Raw genomic sequence first — 19038 nt, forward strand, 5'->3', positions numbered from 1 at the left:
AAGATTTGGTGAATCTAAAATGAGCCGTTGTAATATTTCTAAATCTTCTTCAAAAGCGCGCCTATATATGTCCACAAGGGAAGGAAGACTGGAAAAGCAGCTGTGATAAAAAATGAGCCGTTGTAATATTTCTAAATCTTCTTGAAAAGCGCGTCAATATATTCAAATCTTCTTCAAAAGCGCGTCAATATATTCAAATCTTCTTCAAAAGCGCGCCTATATATGTCCACAAAAGGAAAGGAAGACTGGAAAGGCAGCTGTGAATCTGTGATCATCTTCTTTCGTTGTTGTCAACTCGGAGAACAAGTACGGAATGGGCCGCAAGAAGATCGAAATAAAGAAAATTGAAAAAAAGAAAGCCTTGGAGGTTACCTTCTCGAAGCGCCGAACTGGGCTCTTCAAGAAGGTCGGCGATCTCTGCAGTTTGTGCGGTGTGGAGGCCACTGTGATCGTCTTCTCTCCGGCGGGGAGGCCCTTCGTCTTCGGGCACCCCTCTGCTGACTCCGTGATCGATCGCTTCCTTCACCAGGAGCCGCATTCAAGTGCGAGTATGGGATGTGGGAAGAGGCAGTGCTTGGGGGCTCCGGAAAGGCTGCAAGTTGGGGGGGAGAGAGAAGAGGCGCCGGCGATGGGAAATAGGGAAGATGGGTTTTGGTGGGCGGGTGGAGGACAAGGGAATGAGCGTGGCCAGAGACAATGCTTGGGGGTTCCGGAAAGGCCGGAAGTTGGGAGGGAGAGAGAAGAGGCCGCGGTGATCGGAGATGGGAAAGCTGGGTTTTGGTGGGATGCGCCAATTGAGAATATGGGGTTGTCTGAGCTGGAGCGCTTCAAGGCTTCCATCGAAGAGTTCCGGGAGAAGGTGGCGGATCGAGTGGAGGAGATGACGATGATGATGATGGAGAGTGGCCCTTCTAATGCTATGGCTGAATATGCAACACCGCCTGGACCCCAACCTCAACACCAATTCCAATGCCAGCCCCACGAGCACGATTCTTCTCCTCTTCTTGATGGCGTCCCGTATGGTTTCCCGTCCCCTATGGTTTCGAATTTGGATATTGATTTTGATATTGATTTTGATTTTGATTTTGAGTTTGATGAAGTCCTTTTCTGATGGGACGATTCGTCCAACCCCATACAAATTTGGTACTGCATTCCCTTGATTCTTTTTCCTAACGGTAAAATCAAGATTGCAGCAAGATCTTCCTTGTAAGAATATTCTTCATAATTACATGAATAGTACAGTTACAAATTCAAATATCTTTTCCCGCGTTTCTATTTTCCTTGCTATTTGTTCAAATCATTGACAGAAAATACATGTGATGGTAGGGATAGTAATTTGAAGAACTCAATATTGGTGGCTGTATTTCCATTAAGGATGGGTAGGTACCTCTGATCATCTATTCAAGGGGAATTTCTATGGATGATTCATAAACACATACTATGGTAGGTTATCCTCTATTTGATGTCCTAAAAAGACTCAGATTTTTTTTTCAGCGTCTGATCAACTCTGGTTTGGTTTAGGAGCTAAGATCTCTGTTTTCTCCAAAAATCTGGAATTTTCAGGAATGTTATTCTCTGTTTGCTTGCACAGGAAGTGTTGGAAATTTACGGGTTTTTTTATACTGTTTATTTCTCTATAAACAATCAAACACTTTTTTTTTTCTCTGTTCATCCACTGTAATGAATGATTTGCAAGAAATGAGACATTCTTCCATTAAAATTTACGACCTAAAGTAGGAGTGTGACATGGTAATTACAATGGTGAAATGTGATCAATACCTATTGCTATAAGGTGTTCCATATACAATAAGATATGGTACAGTCCGCACAACCGTGTCGATTGGTATTGCGAAGTTGACTCCAGAGGATAGTCCTGTTCCTGCATAGTAGACCAATAAACTAAAAGCTTAATTCAACTTTAAACCGAATTTTAATTTTAAGTCAGGGTTTTAGCCTTTCAAGATATCCTAGTTTTTTTTGGAAATGAAGTTTAAGGCACTAAAGGGATGGTTAAAGCAGCAGAAGAGAAGGTCTTTTTAAAAATGATATGAAAGACAACCTAAGATTTGCAGAGGGCGATTCTTTTCTGTATCAGTGATTGGATTGACTTATCATACACCATTCTCCAAAACCGATATGGCCAATTAGGGAAACATCGGGTGTAAACATGCAAAAACACACAATTAAGGAAAACAAATGAACAAAGGAACATCTCCTCACCTTTACGAGTGAAAGTTGCTGTGTTTACTCCAATAACATGACCATATGAATTAATCAAGGGCCCGCCTGAGTTTCCTGTTCAGATTTTAATACATCAAAAATCTGTAAAAATAAAATCTAGAAATTTGTTTAAAGGAAGAAAATATAACTAAACTTCAACAGAATTTAAATGATGGGATGAATTTCTTCCATCACAATGCACAGACAAACTACAAAACAACAAACAGGAGGGAAAATCTTTAAAAGAAATTTTGAAAATTCACCGGAATTAATAGCAGCATCCGTTTGTATAGCTCCTCGAATAGCCTTTCCGTTTGGTGAGGGTATCTACCTGCCGAGCCCACTAACTACCTGCACTACTCAAATCACCCAGCAAGCAATCATTATGTTAATGAATATCTGCCATCTACTCCCTTGCAGTGAAGTAGTATATTTTTTTTATTCCCCTTGGAGTAAGTAGATTTAAAGAATCAGTATATGATTCAACAGAAGATGTAAAAATTGAAATGAATAAAGAATACGGTCTCATCAGTATACTATGGTAATGGACACAAGGAGTTGAAAACAGGTAAATGGATTGTGGTCATATTTCAAGAAAAATTACCCCTGTTGTTAAAGTGTTCTCATATCCATAAGGATTCCCAATGGCAAAGCAGCTCTGACCCACACGTATATCACGAGATGTGCCGAGAACAACAGGTTTTAATTCATTTCCTTCAATATCAACCTGAACACAACATTTGGTTAAGTGTCTTCAACCACATACTATTGCAAAAGTAGCATGACACATGGGACTTAATGCAAGATACAAATACACATGCAACTCGTTTTAGTAGGTGCTCCATATTCATATACTAAATTGTACCATTGTAAGAATATAAATAGGGTATTAGAAAAGCAACCTGAGATTTTGATATATATATATATATATATATATATATAGAGAGAGAGAGAGAGAGAGAGAGAGAGAGAGAGAGAGGTAGTAAAACTCAACCTACAAATGAAGAGGAGGATAAACAAAAGTTCATTAGAGTAGTACTAGTGGGATTTTTTTAATATTTTGTTTTGATTAAAAGAGCGAAATATTCTTACCACATGTCTATTTTCCTTTGCTGTTGATATTCTTATTTATTTCTTTCCCCCATCACACTGGCACTATTAGGCGAGTCCTCTTGCATTGAGTTCCTTTTCTTTTTCCAACAAGAATTGTTGCCGAATTTTTGTGGTATGATGTTAACTCATGTTGAAGCACATGTATTAAGAGTGATAAGATGGGTACTTGAAAATACCACTAATAATAGTACTAAAAAACCTTTTGAGTCCAATTGGCAAATTCACTTTTCACTTCAACATCATTGGCTTGAACAGGATTCCATTTATTTGTCCTTACAATCAATAGGTGCAAGCTCTATCAAACCTCTAGTTGCTAAAAGCAAGCTTTATTAGATATCATAAATGTGTGAGAGCACTTAATAGAACCCAAGAACGTTTCCCATTACGTTCTTTAAGTTAGTTTTTTGCCAGAAGAGTAAGTATAAAAAGACCAATTTAAAAAGGATGCTAGCTCACTTTTGTTTGCCCCTGAAGTGTGTGGCATCGACTTATGCTAAGACCCTTTTTTCCTCACCATCTGGATAGACATCCCACCTGCAATAGCAACAACATAATTGCAAGAGCAGATATTTTAGAAAAGAGTCCATTCCCTTTGATTCACATTTCTCTTGACCATGGATGGGTTATAAGCAACTCTCCTTCACTCCATACCCCCACCCTCATTCTTGCTTCTAACCTCCTTGATGCCTACACCTCAACATGAGAGAAACACAGAAGAAAAGTGGAGGACTTTCCATACCTTGATTTTTCCTATAACTAACACCTTGGACCTCAGGCATTAAATGGAATTGGTCCCTTGTTTACTGTGTATAACCACATTCTAAAAGGCTTTGTGGCTTTGTCCTCAAGCCACATCTCAAGGAACAACTCATGGAAATCACATAGAATGCACAGCCTTGAGGTTTAAATGAACAGAAAAAACTGTACCTCAAGATGTGAGGCTCTGATAAGACATTCACTTCACATCTTAAAACTTGCCTTATGTTACAAATATCCACTTCACATGCCATACAAATATAACCACAATGAAATTTTGAAGGTTTAATAATTTTTCGTGGCTTTACAACCGTTTGAAACTTCATATCAATGATACACCTGACAAAATTGGATGGCCTAATTGATAAAAAGAAAGAAGCATAATACAGCCAAACTAAGTTTGCTCCTTAAAAATTTTGTTTGGATCTAGCGTGTGTTTGGTTAATCAACTTAATGACTTAATATTACTTATGACTTAATTTATGTTATTAAGAACATTAAGTATGTTTAAGAAAATAATTTAATATTACAAATTAAAGTTAAAAATGATTTAAAGTAGTCAGTCAAATTTTATAAATCCTAAACATCCTTTGCCTTAATAACCCATGTCTCATTCTCCCCTTATTTCTCTCTCATAATCTCATTACTAAATAGCAATGAGGGTAAATATGTCAATCTGATAGTTTAGAAAAAATTTAAGTTGGTTTTAGCAAACAATCTTAATACCTAAGGTAAGAATTAGGTAATAAGTTTTAACTCAAGGTTATCTTAAATTTTACAAATTCCCATTCAATTAAATTTAAAGTACTTTAAGTTTTTCTAAATAGTGCCCTCATTTTTTTCCCTTAAATGTTGTTTCCCTGTACTTAACAGTGTTGTATTGAAGGTGATTAGTTTTTTCTAAATACTTTTCTCTGTTTTTATTTGTTAAATTTTGTTCTCCATATTGGAGAGGGTGGAATAGCATATATGAATCTTACTAAAGCATTGTTCCGCATGATTTCTCTACTTCACTGTTCCATGTTGCTGCATTTCCTAGCCTTCTTAGAACATATATAATGCAGCTCTTAGAAAGGCTTATGTGAGGATTTCCAATTTACAAGTTAACAATGTATTTAAACAACTGAAGAAGGAAAAAAAAAAAAAAAGAGGTTTGCAATGTACTTATATCCTGAAGTACCTAACAGAACTTGCCTTAAAATTAATAAAGAACTAAAAGTATACCTTCAAAACAGCAAGATCGTATGCTGGATCATAGCCATTGATCTTAGCTTCTCTGGAAAAGCTATTGCCTTTTGCATCTACAAGATACACCTGTAAAAGAGAAGCACCAAGATAAGAACAATGATAACATGAGTCTACTACATTAAACTATAAAAAAAAAAACCAAGAAGATAAAAAGGAAAAGCAAAATATAATAACGAGAAACAGGACAAAACCTTACAACGCTGTAGTCCACTTGTATCTGTAGCCAATTTAGCTACAACATGGTAATTAGTGACCTGTCATATACAAATAATTCTTCTCAATGATAAAGGAGTGCAGACTGTACACCAAAAGGAGAATTTAACTACATAGAAGAAAAAAACAAGGTCACAAACTAAAACTTACTAGACTACTCCAAAAAACCAAAAAAAAAAAAAAAGAAGAAAAAAAAACCATGGAGGTAAGTATCTATGCTTCAAAGATTGCAATGATAATATAGGTGAAAGTATATTGTACATGTAATGGCTACTAGGACTTTGCACTACAGGAGTTTAGCACAAAAGTTACAAAGATAACAAAATGTAGTCGATTGATATAACCAACAAAGCATGTAACATGCAACGTAAAATACAAATAGGAGAAAATCATGGACATTATGTCCAGAGGATTGCATTGGTTTAAACATTGTCAACAGGACTCTAGATACATAGAAAAAGAAAAAATCTAACTTTCATTTATATCATAGGAGTCAGATTCTTAGCATAACCAAAGTATCGCTTGGAATAGGAAAGGAAGGTAAATATGAATAGGCAATGCATATTTTGCCACTTAGCTATCATCACATCAAAGGATAGAGTGCATCATCAATAATAATTCAGCTGAAAAGAAGTACTTCTTTTTCCTATCAAGGTGTTTATTTACTAGCAAAATGCATGAGATAATAAAAAAGAATAGAAAGATAAAGGAAAACCAAAGAAAACTTGCATATAATAATGTGTGATTGAAACAAAGATTAAACTGGAAGAAGGGAATGCCTACTATGTGACCAAACTTGTCCCAAATGAAGCCTGAAACTGTTCCTTCAACTTTTGTGTTTTCATTTTCATTCAGCATGGATTCATTGGATGAGCTAGTAGGGCCCTTTACTATTTCCAGGTCTTTAATGAAAACAACAGATGGTGAAGTATCCTACAACCATCAAGAAAAGTAAAGCTTAGTAAGTACAAACTCATGAGTACATGCAACTTCAAGCAAGAATAATCTCTAATCCTTGGGAATAATTTCAGCCAATATTCAAGATGTCAATTTAAGGAATGAATGGATAAGTAAACAACCAAATAAATAAAGATGCACAAGTGAATAAAGAACACTTTTCTTTCAAAAGCTAAGTGGCAAAGCACAATAAGTGGCTTGTGCTCAGCTTGGGAATTTGTTTGATCTCATTCTCCAGTCTAATCAAGTCAAACTCAAGTATACTGCGCTCTGCTCTGTTATTAGCTTCCTTATTTCTTTTTCTTTCGATAGACTATTAGTGTGTTTATACTTGAGAATTATTGGACAAATGGCTCTAGGAGTTAAGAATTATTAAATTAAAAGTTTTCTAATTAAATTCCCTTTCCATTTCATAATAGTTCTGTAGATGATTCTGATTACGATTCCTTTTATTTGATTTCCTTTTCTGATTCCCTATTCTTCCATTCAATTTCCTGAAAAATTTAGTAAGAGGATAACTAAGCCAGCTTGCTACCTGTTTTACCAATCTAATCTGGAGCTCAAGCGATGCTGTGCTTGGAATACTAGAATGGAGAATCTCTTTCATTAATGTGTTGGGATTGTTTTTTAAAATGGGAATAGGAATAAAAAATTCATTGCCATGGATATCAAGTCCCACTCTTATTAGGGTTTTTGATTCCTCTCTTCTACATGCTATTCATAGTCTTAAAAGGCACAAGGCACACCAAAGGCCCAAAAGTCTCCTACAACTTAGGCGCAAGGCGCTACAATTAAAGAGTGGTTGTGCCTTGGGTCTAGGCGCACTTAATATGATGCTATTATGATTTACCTCCATTCTCATCCTATTTCCATTCCTATTCCCACAAAAGTTGATTCAAATTCAAACTGAATTCAAACTTAAATGATTGAGGTTAGCTTCGGCTTGTGTAGAGGTTGCATAAATACAAATAACCCACTGCTCTGTTAGGTTAACTTGCTTACATACAAGAAAGTGGTTCTGACTAGCCGATAGAAAAAGGAACTGCTACCTTCTCTGCTATAAGCGTGAAACTTGTTGAATGAATAGTACTGGTTGCAACTTGCTAAAACTTCAACAATTATGATAAAAATTTAGCAAGTAATGATTCTTAAATAAGTTGAGGTGTGTTTGGAATGCAATTCTAGTCAAGACCCAATTCTTGATAAATTCTTACAATAAAAACAAACACCCAATTTTTACATTAAAAATTATTCCAATTCCATTAAATTTATTCATGTGCATACCGACATGTTCAACCCAAACAATGCAGTGACCCAGACCAAGCAATTAATTACAAAAAAAAAAAAAAAAACAGTAATATGCAAGCAAGAAAGAGTTGTGATTTTATATATCAGAAGGTGAAGGAGAAAAGAGAAGGCAGAGAGAGGAGACCTGAAAGAGGTGGACCACACGTTCTTCATCTTGCTGAAACTGATCTTGTTCCTGCTGGGCAATTGCAGAGGGAAAAGCAGGTGTGAAACTGAGAAAGGAAGAAACAAAGCATGTACCAAACACTATGGCTTCTCTTCTTGTACCAAGGCTCCTGCTCCATGATGATGGTGAAGAAGAAGATGATGACGGTGATTCCTTGGTTGGAATCGGAGAGGGGATGGATTGTAGACAACCCAACACCACCATTATCTCCTTCAATCCAGAATGGATACAATTAAGGTCACCCTCTTCACTCTCCCACCTAAGATTCTCAACGCCCAATTCCTATCCTTCTCATTACAATTCCTCTTCTCTTCTCCGCTTGGACCTACGAGGACAGGGATGATGTTGAACTGAACACATATAAGCCGCGAATAATTTTGGGCTAGGCCCAACTTTTTGGAAAACAAGTGAAGCATATGTGGGTCTGGAGGTTCGGGCTTTCGTCCAGACGTCCAGTCTTCACTCTCTTGGACAGAACAGTGCCTTCAGAACCATAGCACTCGTGCTATTTGTTATGAACTTATAATGCATGAATATATTATGGGCCCAAATTTTACAACCTTAATTTGGTTCTCGAAAAATTTGACGGAAAATACAGAAAAAGAAACTGGGAAAGAAACTAAAAAACAAGTCTAAAGTAAATAAATTATTTTTATATATCATTTCAAACTTATTTTACTTATTTTAACTATTTGATATAAAAATTAAATAATTTAAAAAATATATAAGTTTTTAATTAATTTTAATTATATATATATATTTCTTATAGAACAATTAAAATAAAAAAACCATTTTCTTAACATTTTTTTTTAATACTTTTTAGGAATCAAATATAACCTTAGAGAAAATTGATTGACTAAACTATCAAAACCTTCTTTTGGCCGGAGATTATGTGTTTGAACTTCAATGTATATTTATTTCCTCATTTACTAATTAAAAAAAAACTATTTTATTCTCCAATTTATCGACTCTAGGGGTAAGTCCAAAGGAGGTTATATACTCTTAATCTTTTAGAAAAATTATTAACCGTGTTCATTAGCTATAAGTGAAAGCTTAAAGATGTAGCTTTTTGAAAAACCCCACCATCTTCAATCACATCAAGGAGAATATTGAAATTCTATTCAGTGGTTTTTTTTTTTTTTTTTTTTTTTTTTAATGTTTATTTATGTTTTGTTATAATAATCAATCTTATTCATTCAATCCTATAAGGTAGAAAATTGATATTCATTCGTGAGGTTTGGCATAAAGTATAGTTTGTATTATGGATTACTTATTGTGTTGGCTAGGGAGCATAAGATAAACAGAAAACTTCGAACTCCCGAAAGAAACCACATAAGATTTCCTGATCCTGAAAGTAAAGGGAAGCTAGAAACATGTTTCAGAGCTACCATCAAGCAATGAGAAAGTTATGTCAAAGAAAAGAAACATAGTTTCTGAAATTTTCCCAGCAGAAAGCACTGCAGTAAAGATGACAAAGTTGGAGGTTCATAGAGTTGTTAAAGATGTTGATTCTACGAATTTTTTTGAGAAAAGATGTTCCAGCCAAGGTTTTGATCCCCCAACCAAACAGAAAATTAATGATGCAACTAAAAAGTTTTTGAATTGTTATAAAATGTTTTAGCTAAAAATTATTGTTATAAAATGTTTAAAGAGTTTATTTTTATATTTTTAAATTGCAAGAACATTAATAGCTAAAAATAATTATTATTTTTAGTTTTAATCATAAGATTATTTAAGTAAAATTCTCGTTGGACATGTAAGAAAAAAACATAGTATGTAACCATTTTATTAATAATATTTTCACTAGAAATGTTTTTTTAAATCGCTTATAATGATTCTAGTTAAAGCAATTCCATCTCTAATGCTTTTATTAACGATATTTTCATTAAAAATGCATTTAAAGAAAATCACTTAGTGTTTAGATGTAAACCAAAAGAAAACCAAGATAACATTTTTGGTAATATCCAAAAAAAAAAATCATATATCAAGTAATTATTTAGGAATTGTGCCGATGATTCTCTAACTTTTTAATTAAACTAAACATTTATCGAATACTTAATTTTTATGAGAAAACCGTACATGAAGATCATGTATCCCCATACAAACACAATGTATGTATCATGTCCAACCAGGGATATCGGCTATAATACCCTATTCCCTTTAATATAAATATAACTCGTTTTGAGCTTAATAAATTCTCATGGTTTTAAAACGTAACTATAATATTAAGAGAAACTTATTATATGGTATTATAAACCTTTTTTCTACCTGAAATGAGATATCACAGAAATATTTTTAAGCATCGAGAAATATACAGTGAGTTGAAAATGTATAATTTAATTTAACTGCATCAGAATTATAGTTTATATATAAATAAAAGATTTGGTGAATCTAAAATGAGCCGTTGTAATATTTCTAAATCTTCTTCAAAAGCGCGCCTATATATGTCCGCAAGGGAAGGAAGACTGGAAAAGCAGCTGTGATAAAAAATGAGCCGTTGTAATATTTCTAAATCTTCTTGAAAAGCGCGTCAATATATTCAAATCTTCTTCAAAAGCGCGCCTATATATGTCCACAAAAGGAAAGGAAGACTGGAAAGGCAGCTGTGAATCTGTGATCATCTTCTTTCGTTGTTGTCAACTCGGAGAACAAGTACGAATGGGCCGCAGAAGATCGAAATAAAGAAAATTGAAAAAAAGAAAGCCTTGGAGGTTACCTTCTCGAAGCGCCGAACTGGGCTCTTCAAGAAGGTCGGCGATCTCTGCAGTTTGTGCGGTGTGGAGGCCACTGTGATCGTCTTCTCTCCGGCGGGGAGGCCCTTCGTCTTCGGGCACCCCTCTGCTGACTCCGTGATCGATCGCTTCCTTCACCAGGAGCCGCATTCAAGTGCGAGTATGGGATGTGGGAAGAGGCAGTGCTTGGGGGCTCCGGAAATGCTGCAAGTTGGGGGGGAGAGAGAAGAGGCGCCGGGATGGGAAATAGGGAAGATGGGTTTTGGTGGGCGGGTGGAGGACAAGGGAATGAGCGTGGCCAGAGACAATGCTTGGGGGTTCCGGAAAGGCCGGAAGTTGGGAGGGAGAGAGAAGAGGCCGCGGTGATCGGAGATGGGAAAGCTGGGTTTTGGTGGGATGCGCCAATTGAGAATATGGGGTTGTCTGAGCTGGAGCGCTTCAAGGCTTCCATCGAAGAGTTCCGGGAGAAGGTGGCGGATCGAGTGGAGGAGATGACGATGACGATGATGGAGAGTGGCCCTTCAATGCTATGGCTGAATCTGCAACACCGCCTGGACCCCAACCTCAACACCAATTCCAATGCCAGCCCCACGAGCACGATTCTTCTCCTCTTCTTGATGGCGTCCCGTATGGTTTCCCGTCCCCTATGGTTTCGAATTTGGATATTGATTTTGATATTGATTTTGATTTTGATTTTGAGTTTGATGAAGTCCTTTTCTGATGGGACGATTCGTCCAACCCCATACAAATTTGGTACTGCATTCCCTTGATTCTTTTTCCTAACGGTAAAATCAAGATTGCAGCAAGATCTTCCTTGTAAGAATATTCTTCATAATTACATGAATAGTACAGTTACAAATTCAAATATCTTTTCCCGCGTTTCTATTTCCTTGCTATTTGTTCAAATCATTGACAGAAAATACATGTGATGGTAGGGATAGTAATTTGAAGAACTCAATATTGGTGGCTGTATTTCCATTAAGGATGGGTAGGTACCTCTGATCATCTATTCAAGGGGAATTTCTATGGATGATTCATAACACATACTATGGTAGGTTATCCTCTGGTTTGGTTTAGGAGCTAAGATCTCTGTTTTCTCCAAAAATCTGGAATTTTCAGGAATGTTATTCTCTGTTTGCTTGCACAGGAAGTGTTGGAAATTTACGGGTTTTTTTATACTGTTTATTTCTCTATAAACAATCAAACACTTTTTTTTTTCTCTGTTCATCCACTGTAATGAATGATTTGCAAGAAATGAGACATTCTTCCATTAAAATTTACGACCTAAAGTAGGAGTGTGACATGGTAATTACAATGGTGAAATGTGATCAATACCTATTGCTATAAGGTGTTCCATATACAATAAGATATGGTACAGTCCGCACAACCGTGTCTATTGGTATTGCGAAGTTGACTCCAGAGGATACTCCTGTTCCTGCATAGTAGACCAATAAACTAAAAGCTTAATTCAACTTTAACCCGAATTTTAATTTTATATCAGGGCTTTAGCCTTTCAAGATATCCTAGAATGGAGAATTTTTTTTTGGAAATGAAGTTTAAGGCACTAAAGGGATGGTTAAAGCAGCAGAAGAGAAGGTTTTTTTGAAAATGATATGAAAGACAACCTAAGATTTGCAGAGGGCGATTCTTTTCTGTATCAGTGATTGGATTGGCTTATCATACACCATTCTCCAAAACCGATATGGCCACTTAGGGAAACACAGGGTGTAAACATGCAAAAACACACAATTAAGGAAAACAAATGAACAAAGGAACATCTCCTCACCTTTACGAGTGAAAGTTGCTGTGTTAACTCCAATAACATGACCATATGAATTAATCAAGGGCCCGCCTGAATTTCCTGTTCAGATTTTAATACATCAAAAATCTGTAAAAATAAAATCTAGAAATCTGTTTAAAGGAAGAAAATATAACTAAACTTCAACTTGAAAGATCCAAACATGTTTTGTGAATAAGGGAGCTGAAATTAAATAAATATTATTAACCATCTACAGAATTTAAATGATGGGATGGATTTCTTCCATCACAATGCACAGACAAACTACAAAACAACAAACAGGAGGGAAAATCTTTAAAAGAAAATTTGAAAATTCACCGGAATTAATAGCAGCATCCGTTTGTATAGCTCCTCGAATAGCCTTTCCGTTTGGTGAGGGTATCTCCCTGCCGAGGCCACTAACTACCTGCACTACTCAAATCACCCAGCAAGCAATCATTATGTTAATGAATATCTGCCATATACTCTCTTGCAGTGAAGTAGTATATATTTTTTTATTCCCCTTGGAGTAAGTAGATTTAAAGAATCAGTATATGATTCTACAGAAGATGTAAAAATTGAAATGAATGAAGAATACGGTCTCATCAGTATACTATGGTAATGGACACAAGGAGTTGAAAACAGGTAAATGGATTGTGGTCATATTTCAAGAAAAATTACCCCTGTTGTTAAAGTGTTCTCATATCCATAAGGATTCCCAATGGCAAAGCAGCTCTGACCCACACGTATATCACGAGATGTGCCGAGAACAACAGGTTTTAATTCATTTCCTTCAATATCAACCTGAACACAACATTTGGTTAAGTGTCTTCAACCACATACTATTGCAAAAGTAGCATGACACACGGGACTTAATGCAAGATACATATACACATGCAACTCGTTTTAGTAGGTGCTCCATATTCATATACTAAATTGTACCATTGTAAGAATATAAATAGGGTATTAGAAAAGCAACCTGGGATTTTGATATATACATTATATATATATATAGAGAGAGAGAGAGAGAGAGAGGTAGTAAAACTCAACCTACAAAGAAGAGGAGGATAAACAAAAGTTCATTAGAATAGTACTAGTGGGATTTTTTTAATATTGTGCTTTGATTAAAAGAGCGAAATATTCTTACCACATGTCTATTTTCCTTTGTTGTTGATATTCTTATTTATTTCTTTTCCCCATCACAGTGGCACTATTAGGTGACTCCTCTTGCATTGAGTTCCTTTTCTTTTTCCAACAAGAATTGTTGCTGAATTCCCCCTTTGTGGTATGATGTCAACTCATGTTGAAGCACATGTATTGAGTGATAAGATGGGTGCTTGAAAATACCACTAGTAATAGTACTAAAAAACCTTTTGAGTTCAATAGGCAAATTCGCTTTTCACTTCAACATCATTGGCTTGAATAGGATTCCATTTATTTGTCCTTGCAATCAATAGGTGCAAGCTCTATCAAACCTCTAGTTGCTAAAAGCAAGCTATATCAGATATCATAAATGTGTGAAAGAGCACTTAATAGAACCCAAGAACGTTTCCCATTTCGTTCTTTAAGTTAATTTTTTGCCAGAAGAGTAAGTATAAAAAGACCAATTTAAAAAGGATGCTAGCTCACTTTTGTTTGCCCCTGAAGCGTGTGGTATCGACTTATGCTAAGACCCTTTTTTCCTCACCATCTGGATAGACATCCCACCTGCAATAGCAACAACATAATTGCAAGAGCAGATATTTTAGAAAAGAGTCCATTCCCTTTGATACGCATTTCTCCTGACCATGGATGGGTTATAAGCAACTCTCCTTCACTCCATACCCCCACCCTCATTCTTGCTTCTAACCTCCTTGATGCCTACACCTCAACATGAGAGAAACACAAAAGAAAAGTGGAGGACTTTCCATACCTTGATTTTTCCTATAACTAACACCTTGGACTTCAGGCATTAAATGGAATTGGTCCCTTGTTTACTGTGTGTAACCACATTCTAAAAGGCTTTGTGGCTTTGTCCTCAAGCCACATCTCAAGGAACAACTCATGGAAATCACATAGAATGCACAGCCTTGAGGTTTAAATGAACAGAAAAAACTGTACCTCAAGATGTGAGGCTCTGATAAGACATTCACTTCACATCTTAAAACTTGCCTTATGTTACAAATATCCACTTCACATGCCAAACAAATATAACCACAACGAATTTTTGATATTAAATAATTTTTTGTGGCTTTACAGCTATTTGAAACTTCATATCAATGATACACCTGACAAAATTGGATGGCCTAACGTGTTTGGTTAATCAACTTAATGACTTAATTTATGTTATTAAGTACATTAAGTATGTTTAATAAAATAATTTAATATTACAAATTAAAGTTAAAAATGATTTAAAGTAGTCAGTCAAATTTTATAAATCCTAAACATCCTTTGCCTTAATAACCCATGTCCCATTCTCCCCTTATTTCTCTCTCATAATCTCATTACTAAATATCAATGAGGGTAAATATGTCAATCTGATAGTTAAGAAAAAATTTAAGTTGGTTTTAGCAAACAATCTTAATACTTAAGGTAAGAATTAGGTAATAAGTTTTAACTCGACATCTTAAGCATAATTTAACTTAAGGTTATCTTAAATTTTACAAATTCCCATTCAATTAAATTTAAAGTACTTTGTTTTTCTAAATAGTGCCCTCATTTTTTTCCCTTAAATTTTGTTTCCCTGTACTTAACTGTGTTGTATTGAAGGTGATTAGTTTTTTCTAAATACTTATCTCTGTTTTTATTTGTTAAATTTTGTTCTCCATATTGGAGAGGGTGGAATAGCATATATGAATCTTACTAAAGCATTGTTCCGCATGATTTCTCTACTTCACTGTTCCATGTTGCTGCATTTCCTAGCCTTCTTAGAACATATATAATGAAGCTCTTAGGAAGGCTTATGTGAGGATTTCCAATTTACAAGTTAACAATGTATTTAAACAACTGAAGAAGGAAAAAAAAAAAGAGGTTTGCAATGTACTTCTTATATCCTAAAGTACCTAACAGAACTTGCCTTAAAATTAATAAAGAACTAAAAATATACCTTCAAAACAGCAAGATCGTACGCTGGATCATAGCCAATGATCTTAGCTTCTCTAGAAAAGCTATTGCCTTTTGCATCTACAAGATACACCTGTAAAAGAGAAGCACCAAGATAAGAACAATGATAACATGAGTCTACTACATTGAACTATAAAAAAAAAAACCGAGAAGATAAAAAGGAAAAGCAAAATATAATAATGAGAAACAGGACAAAACCTTACAACGCTGTAGTCCACTTGTATCTGTAGCCAATTTAGCTACAACATGGTAATTAGTGACCTGTCATATACAAATAATTCTTCTCAATGATAAAGGAGCGCAGACTTTACACCAAAAGGAGAATTTAACTACATAGAAGAAAAAAACAAGGTCACCAACTAAAACGTACTAGACTACTCCAAAAAACACAAAAAAAAGAAAAAAAGAAAAAAAAAAAAACCATGGAGGTAAGTATCTATGTTTCAAAGATTGCAATGATAATATAGGTGAAAGTATATTGTACACGTAATGGCTGCTAGGACTTTGCACTACAGGAGTTTAGCACAAAAGTTACAAAGAGAACAAAATGTAGTTGATTGATATAACCAACAAAGCATGTAACATGCAACGGAAAAATACAAATTGGAGAAAATCATGGACATTATGTCCAGAGGATTGCATTGGTTTAAACATTGTCAACAGGACTCCAGATACATAGAAAAAGAAAAAATCGAACTTTCATTTATATCATAGGAGTCAGACTCTTAGCATAACCAAAGTATCGCTTGGAATAGGAAAGGAAGGTAAATATGAATAGGCAATGCATGTTTTGCCACTTAGCTATCATCACATCAAAGGATAGAGCGCATCATCAATACGAATTCAGCTGAAAAGAAGTACTTCTTTTTCCTATCAAGGTGTTTATTTACTAGCAAAATGCATGAGATAATAAAAAGAATAGAAAGATAAAGGAAAACCAAAGAAAACTTGCATATAATAATGTGTGATTGAAACAAATATTAAACTGGAAGAAGGGAATGCCTACTATGTGACCAAACTTGTCCCAAATGAAGCCTGAACCTGTTCCTTCAACTTTTGTGTTTTCATTTTCATTCAGCATGGATTCATTGGACGAGCTAGTAAGGCTCTTTACTATTTCCAGGTCTTTAATGAAAACAACAGATGGTGAAGTATCCTACAACCATCAAGAAAAGTAAAGCTTAGTAAGTACAAACTCATGAGTGCATGCAACTTCAAGCAAGAATAATCTCTAATGGCCTTGGGAATAATTTCAGCCAATATTCAAGATGTCAATTTAAGGAATGAATGGATAAGTAAACAACCAAATAAATAAAGATGCACAAGTGAATAAAGAACACTTTTCTTTCAAAAGTTAAGTGGCAAAGCACAATAAGTGGCTTGTGCTCAGCTTGGGAATTTGTTTGAGCTCATTCTCCAGTCTAATCAAGTCAAACTCAAGTATACTGCGCTCTGCTCTGTTATTAGCTTCCTTATTACTTTTTCTTTCGATAGACTATTAGTGTGCTTATACTTGAGAATTATTGGACAAATGGCTCTAGGAGTTAAGAATTATTAATTTAAAAGTTTTCTAATTAAATTCCCTTTCCATTGATTCTGATTATGATTCCTTTTATTTGATTTCCTTTTCTGATTCTCTATTCTTCCAGTCAATTTCCTGAAAAATTTAGTAAACATGCTATAAGAGGATAACTAAGCCAGCTTGCTACCAGTTTTACCAATCTAATCTGGAGCTCAAGCGATGATGTGTTTGGAATACTAGAATGGAGAATCTCTTTCATTAATGTGTTGGGATTGTTTTTTAAACTGGGAATAGGAATAAAAAATTCATTGTTATGGAAATCAAGTCCCACTCTTATTAGGGTTTTGGATTCCTCTCTTCTACATGCTATTAATAGTCTTAAAAGGCACAAGGCACACCAAAGGTGCAAAAGTCTCCTACAACTTAGGCGCAAGGCGCTACAATTAAAGAGTGGTTGTGCCTTGGGCCTAGGCGCACTTAATATGATGCTATTATGATTTACCTCCATTCTCATCCTATTTCCATTCCTATTCCCACAAAATTTGATTCAAATTCAAACTGAATTCAAACTTAAATGATTGAGGTTAGCTTCGGCTTGTGTAGAGGTTGCATAAATACAAATAACCCACTGCTCTGTTTAGGTTAACTTGCTTACATACAACAAAGTGGTTCTGACTAGCCGATAGTAAAAAGGAGCTGCTACCTTCTCTGCTATAAGCGTGAAACTTGTTGAATGAATAGTACTGGTTGCAACTTGCTAAAACTTCAACAATTATGATAAAAATTTAGCAAGTAATGAATCTTAAATAAGTTGAGGTGTGTTTGGAATGCAATTCTAGTCAAGACCCAATTCTTGATAAATTCTTACAATAAAAACAAACACCCAATTTTTACATTAAAAATTATTCCAATTCCATTAAATTTATTCATGTGCATACCGACATGTTCAACCAATACAATGCAGTGACCCAGACCAAGCAATTAATTACAAAAAAAAAAAAAAAAAAAAAAACCAGTAATACGCAAGCAAGAAAGAGTTGTGATTTTATATATCAGAAGGTCAAGGGGAAAAGAGAAGACAGAGAGAGGAGACCTGAAAGAGGTGGACCACACGTTCTTCATCTTGCTGAAACTGATCTTGTTCCTGCTGGGCAATTGCAGAGGGAAAAGCAGGTTTGAAACTGAGAAAGGAAGAAACAAAGCATGTACCAAACATTATGGCTTCTCTTCTTGTACCAAGGCTCCTGCTCCATGATGATGGTGAAGAAGAAGATGATGACGGTGATTCCTTGGTTGGAATCGGAGAGGGGATGGATTGTAGACAACCCAACACCACCATTATCTCCTTCAATCCAGAATGGATACAATTAAGGTCGCCCTCTTCACTCTCCCACCTAAGATTCTCAACGCCCAATTCCTATCCTTCTCATTACAATTCCTCTTCTCTTCTCCGCTTGGACCTACGAGGACAGGGATGATGTTGAACTGAACACATATAAGCCGCGAATAATTTTGGGCTAGGCCCAACTTTTTGGAAAACAAGTGGAGCATATGTGGGTCTGTCTGGAGGTTCGGGCTTTCGTCCAGCACGTCCAGTCTTCACTCTCTTGGACAGAACAGTGCCTTCAGAACCATAGCACTCATGTGCCATCTGTCATGATGCATGAATATATTATGGGCCCAAATTTTACAACCTTAATTTGGTTGGGAAAATACGAGGAAAAAACTAGGAAAAAAAAATGAAAGAAACTAAAAAATAAATTTAAAGTTAATAAATTATTTTTATATATCATTTCAAACTTATTTAACTTATTTTAACTTTTCAATATAAAAATCAAATAATTTGAAAATGTATAAGTTTTTAACTAGTTTTAATTGTAGTTCATTTTTTTTTATATTTCCTATAGAACAATCAAACATGAGA

At 35.3% G+C, this 19038-nt stretch overlaps 2 protein-coding genes and 1 pseudogene across 4 annotated transcripts; 1 reads left to right on the top strand and 2 right to left on the bottom strand.

Annotated features, from left to right (window-relative positions):
* The first annotated feature begins 211 nt into the window (after window positions 1-211).
* Window positions 212-1257, top strand: LOC117924615 (agamous-like MADS-box protein AGL61). Its single transcript, XM_034843291.1, has one exon. The coding sequence runs from the start codon at window positions 314-316 to the stop codon at window positions 1109-1111; it is 798 nt and encodes a 265-aa protein (XP_034699182.1). The 5' UTR covers window positions 212-313; the 3' UTR covers window positions 1112-1257.
* Window positions 1258-1688: 431 nt separating this feature from the next.
* On the bottom strand, window positions 1689-8314 carry LOC117924614 (annotated as a pseudogene).
* Window positions 8315-11957: 3643 nt separating this feature from the next.
* LOC117924610 (protease Do-like 5, chloroplastic) lies at window positions 11958-18581 on the bottom strand. 3 transcript variants are annotated; one of them, XM_034843286.1, is made up of 8 exons: window positions 18208-18581; window positions 16599-16748; window positions 15791-15853; window positions 15576-15665; window positions 13172-13294; window positions 12830-12917; window positions 12500-12574; window positions 11958-12168 (listed from the first exon to the last, which is right to left on the bottom strand). In XM_034843286.1, exons 1-8 carry the CDS (start codon window positions 18451-18453, stop codon window positions 12107-12109), a joined length of 897 nt encoding a protein of 298 aa, XP_034699177.1. In that variant the 5' UTR covers window positions 18454-18581; the 3' UTR covers window positions 11958-12106. The 3 variants fall into 3 exon arrangements, with proteins under 3 accessions (XP_034699177.1, XP_034699176.1, XP_034699178.1); XM_034843285.1 differs by having other exon boundaries at window positions 11958-12148; window positions 18208-18580; XM_034843287.1 differs by lacking the exon at window positions 16599-16748 and having other exon boundaries at window positions 11958-12148.
* Window positions 18582-19038: the final 457 nt, after the last annotated feature.

The sequence above is a fragment of the Vitis riparia genome, chromosome 11, assembly GCF_004353265.1.
Source record: "Vitis riparia cultivar Riparia Gloire de Montpellier isolate 1030 chromosome 11, EGFV_Vit.rip_1.0, whole genome shotgun sequence".
Lineage (NCBI taxonomy): Eukaryota > Viridiplantae > Streptophyta > Magnoliopsida > Vitales > Vitaceae > Vitis > Vitis riparia.